This window comes from Centruroides sculpturatus, unplaced genomic scaffold, assembly GCF_000671375.1.
Source record: "Centruroides sculpturatus isolate CEXI.00-Female unplaced genomic scaffold, Cexi_2.0 scaffold2361, whole genome shotgun sequence".
NCBI classification, from domain to species: domain Eukaryota; kingdom Metazoa; phylum Arthropoda; class Arachnida; order Scorpiones; family Buthidae; genus Centruroides; species Centruroides sculpturatus.
In genome coordinates, this window is record NW_019386751.1 from 12,910 (window position 1) to 18,541 (window position 5,632).

The following is a 5,632-nucleotide window of genomic DNA, read 5'->3' on the forward strand; positions in this document are numbered from 1 at the left end:
TTATACGTTGGGGGGCGAAAAAAAATTTTGTGGACGATATAGTAAAACATTATATTAAGAATAATTAGATATCGTACAATAATTAAACAAATAACATTATACTAGTTACTAGTCTATTCAATACAGAATGAATTTGGCGTTTGTCTTGGCCCTCGGCATTGGAATTTTGAAGTGAAGGGGACGATACAACGTAACGGTTTATTGAAGGACGCGATACTACGTTTAAGGGGCGACGATTCGTTAGAGGTTGAGAAACACTGATATAGAGTCTCTCAAGTCTCTGTAAATTTAACAAATACAGAAATAAATAACACAAAATAAATTGTAACTATGTGTCGATTCCGCGCGAGACGTCCGAACATGTGAGCTGAACAATAGTGTGGGAGGAGTGAGTTATCAAGAGTTGCGTGGCGCTTAAACAAAAGACGAATCGACGAGATTTGAAAATCGCGTAACTCTGGGTTTGCGTAAGTCGGGGTAGCGTATGTCCAGGTATCACTGTATATCAAAAACAGATATCTGTAAAAATACCTTGTTTTTTAATTTATCCAGACTGTCATTGGTTTTCCACGAAATAAACTAAAACAGCATGATATTGGAGAAAAAGAAAAATTTCATCTTTTTTGAACAATAGATCACATAAATTAGTAGTAAAATCAATACGATAAATTGCTGAACTCGTTACCAGATTACAATCAATTATAAGTGATTACAGTCAGACATCGGTTTTCGAACTTAATTCCTTTCTAAAAATTGTTCGATAACCGGTTTGTTGTAAAACCAAAACATATTTTATCACAAGAAACAATATAAAATGAATTAATCCATTCACGACCTCGTGTATAAGAATGCGTTCGCATGTAATGTAACATTTTATTATATTATCTATATTTTTTTAATATATATTAAAAGCAAAATGTTTTGTAATTGTCAACATAAACTGAAACTAACACTTTACAAAAAAGTCCTATAAATACAGTCTCACTTCTGACTGCCTGGACGAAATACAGTAAAGCGTCGATTATCCGAATTAATTGGGGACTGGGGTTGTTCGGAACATCGCTATTTCGGATAACCGATTGTGTACGAACAAATATATTAACCGATTTCATGTTGAAATTTTTCTCCATTGCATGTCGTTTCGCGTTGAATTTTCGTCGATGTTAAGCCTAACGTAAACTTTTTAAAATAATAATCGTGACTATAGTATCGTTAAAAATTATTTCTTTATTTTGTACAAACAAAATAAATATATTAAAAAATATAAAAACAATAAAAAATTATACTTCAGAAGTTAATTTAGTATCAAACACGTAACATATTTCAGTAGCACAAGACATAGCCAAAGATTGCAGTGCCACAGCATAGGCGAAAATTTAAATTTAACGACTGAAATTCTTTCGGATAATTGACTTTCGGATAATCGACGTTTTACTGTATAACAAAATAAATCCACATGCAAAAGTACTTTATCCACATTTTTTTAAATATTACGTTACAATTAATTTAATTTCAATTTTAATTAATCAATTAATTTTAATTTTATTCCTAGTTTCAGTTTTGGGGAAAAGACCAAAGTATAACTTATTATTTTATAATTTTTAATTTTAGTTAATTGGCTACCCTAATATTAATAGATACTAAATATTAATATTATAATATATAGTCTAATATTATATTAATAAATTTATATCAGCGAGGTTGAGGCCGTAGTTTTAAACGCGAAAACGTGTACGTCATATGTTCAGCGCCGCTTTGCTGTAAGCCTACAAGTTTGACTATGGTGTTTGGATAGTCAGTGGAATCATGCTTGACATTACAAACGCCATTGAAAAACTTCTACGCTTACGGGAAAGTGGCGCTGAACATCCGACAGACACGTTTTCGCGTTTAAACTTTTCGCTTAACCTTGCTATTATTTAAGTTCAATAAAGCATCATTAATTAAACACGAATTCATACATGTCAGTTATATTATGCGAATGTCAGTTAACGCGGTTTTTATGAATTATTATAATTGAAATTTAATCTCTCAGTGTGCCGAAGGAATGTTAATAGCACCTTTCCAGCACTAGCGTTGTAATCTGATTTAAATCACAACATCATTGATGATTCGTGCCGTAACATTTAATGACACAAGGAGATATCGCTCAAGTAACGTCGGAATCGGTGGTCTTTCGCTGATTGCTGGAGAAGTTGACTCTCTTTAACTCAGGAAGTGCAGGCATTTGACCGTTTGTCGGCAGCTCTTGCAGAATAGCTTGTTTGACAACTTATCGGGAAAAATATGGTGTTCAAAATTATGTTCGTAATCCAAGGCGTTCGAAATTCGATGTTTGACTGTACTTATCACCACAACAACCAAAAAATATTTTCAAAAGGTAAAACCAAACCCAAACCTAAATTAATATTTTGTGCATATAGTCAAATTGTGTTGAGTTATTTCAAAAACTTACCTCCACAAGAAAATTGAAATAGGAATAACTTTCTGTGTGAATTTGTCTCTTTAATCCGACCAAATCGGATTAAAGAGACAAATTCACAACGAAATAGCAGCTACCATAAGTGAAATTTTTCAAAGGAATAACTTTCCTCGAAGAAATATAACTGTATGTATATATGGAGTGCTCTGCATAAATCGTCTATAGTATAGACCAGGGATGAGCAACACGCGGCCCGTTAAACATGTTTATGCGGCCACCATCAAACATTTTTAAAATTGAATTTATTTTATCGACTTTCTCCCATCAATATATTGTTACAAAATTAATTTTAATAAAATAGTAGTACATACTAAACCGAAACAATTTTTTGTTACTCACTTGTCAGCGACTTGTTCAAACATGCAATACGAACGCGCCGCGTCTGTGCTTGTTCGTGTTTGCTTCTGTCACACAATCAGTTAGACTGGTAAGCTGTTAACTAGCAATTTTAGCAATTCTTGTGTTTCTTGAAAGGCGTGAGTGCAATATTATTGTGAAAAAGGTAATATTAGAGGTTTTTTATTCAAAATTAAGTTTTCCTACAATTTTTTAACTTTCAAATTTTTAATCCATAATAGCATGTCGGAAAAGCAAACAAAAAAAACGGAAGGTTGCGGATGAGCACAGGCATTTCCAAGAAAAGTGGAATTTGATTATTTTTTCACTTTCGTCGAAGATAAAGCTGTATGCTTAATATGCTCAGAGACTGTGTCGACATTAAAGGAATATAACATAAAAAGGCATTACGATACAAAACATGAACAACAATGTAAAAACTTAACAGGACAACTCTGGATAGATAAGTTTAATCAAATGGAGAAAAACTTGGGAAAACAACAGGCTATTTTTAAAAATCAAGCTATTTTATCAAATACGGCAGTAAAGGCTAGTTTTGTTGTCAGTCAAATACTGGCAAAAAAATGAAACCCTTTGCGGATGGAGAGATGATAAAAGAATGTCTGACTGCTGTTGCAGAAATAGCATTTCCTGATAAAATAAATATTATTTCAAACATTAGTTTATCAAGATTCACCATTGCAAGGAGAATTGAAGACTTGTCTGAGAACATTGCAACAACGCTTCGTGAACGCATTGCAAAATTCGAATACTGTTCTTTGGCACTTAATGAGAGTTGCAATATTAGCGATACAGCACAACTGGCTATATTTGTACGTGGTATTGATACCAAATTTAATATTACCGAAGAATTGTGTTCACTGATTCCAATGCAAGGGACTACAACCGGGAAAGACCTGTACGATAAACTAAAGTCTGTGTTGGAAAATTTTTCAATTTCATTAGAAAAGATTATTGGTATATCGACAGATGGAGCACGAGCAATGTCAAGCATGGAGGTACAAGTATCAAGAAGGTTATTTCAAGACATTAAAAAAGTCACAGGAAGGGAAATATTCGTTAACCACTGCATAATTCACCAGGAAAATTTGTGTGCGAAAAGATTGAGTTTGCCAATTGTCACAGTACCAATAATTATACTAATCAATTTTATAAAGTCGCGCGCGTTAAATCGCCGTGAATTTAAAGAATTCCTGAAAGATTTAGAAACTGAATATGGCGACGTTGTTTTTAATACCGAAGTACGTTGGCTTAGTACAGGTGGAATGCTAAAAAGAGTATACAACTTAAAAAGCGAAATACAATTGTTCTTGGATATGAAGGGATACGCCTTTTCTCATTTTGGTAATAAAGAATGGATGCGCGATTTTGGGTTTCTTATCGACATGACTCAGCATCTCAATGATCTTAATGTGGAACTTCAAGGCAAAGGACAGTTTATTCACAATTTGTATGATAAAATTCAGGGCTTTGAGCGCAAATTAAAATTGTGGAAACAGCATTTTTTTGCAGAATAATGTGTCTCACTTTCCACATTTAGAAAAAGAAAACGTTACTACTTCTCAAAAATACGCACAATATATAGACATTTTAATCAACGAATTTCAATTACGATTCCAAATGTTCAAAGCTGAGAAGACAGCGGTTTCCATGAAAATCTCTTCATCGCCATTTAATATCGATGTGGATACAGTTCCCGAAGACTTTCAAATGAAAGTGATTGACATGCAGAATAATACCGATTTAAAAAATGTATTTTTCTCAGTAAACATCGAAAATTTTTATAAATTTTATGTGAGCCCTGAGAAATTTCCGCTTTTGACGAAAAACGCAAAGCAAATGATGTCTCTGTTCGGAAGTACGTATGTTTGCGAACAATTATTTTCAAGCATAAAATTAATCAAAACTGACCACCGATCAAGACTGAGTGATGCACGATTAGAAAGCTGCGTACGTGTAGCTACCTCATCAATTCCGGCTGATATTGATCAGCTTGTATCGAAAAAACAGTGCCAAATTTCTCATTAAAAATTTCAAGTAAATTCGTTTTTCTGTTCTTTTCTTGTTTGTTTTTATTTTGCATTAAAATTTGTATATGAAATCTTTACTTTTTTTAAATTTTATATTTTTTTATTCTAATGTTTATTATAAATAAAGTTTTGTAAATTATTAATAAGTGTTACTTTATGCGCGGCCCGCCAAAAAATTTTAAAATTTAAATTGGCCCGTTGATTAAAAAGGTTGCTCACCCCTGTTCTAGAGTAAATACAGATATTCTAGATTGAATATATATATATATTATCAAATATTAAATTTTTTAAAGTTTTTATTTTTTTTAAATTTCCGTTGTTTGCGTGTGTTTAATTTTAATAAACTAGAATGATCCTCAATAGTTAGAAATTCAGGTGTTTATTTATTTAATTCAAATATTAATTAGAAAGAAAATGTTTACATTTCTTGTATTTTAATATTAATTTTTGAAAAAATTTAAATAAAATATTACTTTTGATGTATATATATATATATATTTAACAATAACTTCAGCACAAAAGTAATTTTTTGTGGTATTACACTCATCTATAATTGGTACAATTGATATGTATTAATAAAACATATACAATTTAGGTATGAACACATGAATTAAACTATAAAGATTTCATGCCGCCAGTACGTCTATCAGCTGTGAATGCAGGACTAATCGTGTACAATCGTTTTATTTACTGTTTAAAGTGCACGGAATATATGAAGTATACACATTAAAACAAACAAAAGACATTGTTGTCTCACGGCAGT

General features: G+C 31.8%; 1 protein-coding gene across 1 annotated transcript; it reads left to right on the plus strand.

The window, feature by feature from the left end:
* Positions 1-3,402: 3,402 nt before the first annotated feature.
* LOC111615720 (general transcription factor II-I repeat domain-containing protein 2A-like) lies at positions 3,403-4,356 on the plus strand. The gene has a single exon (XM_023357154.1). The coding sequence runs from the start codon at positions 3,403-3,405 to the stop codon at positions 4,354-4,356; it is 954 nt and encodes a 317-aa protein (XP_023212922.1).
* Positions 4,357-5,632: the final 1,276 nt, after the last annotated feature.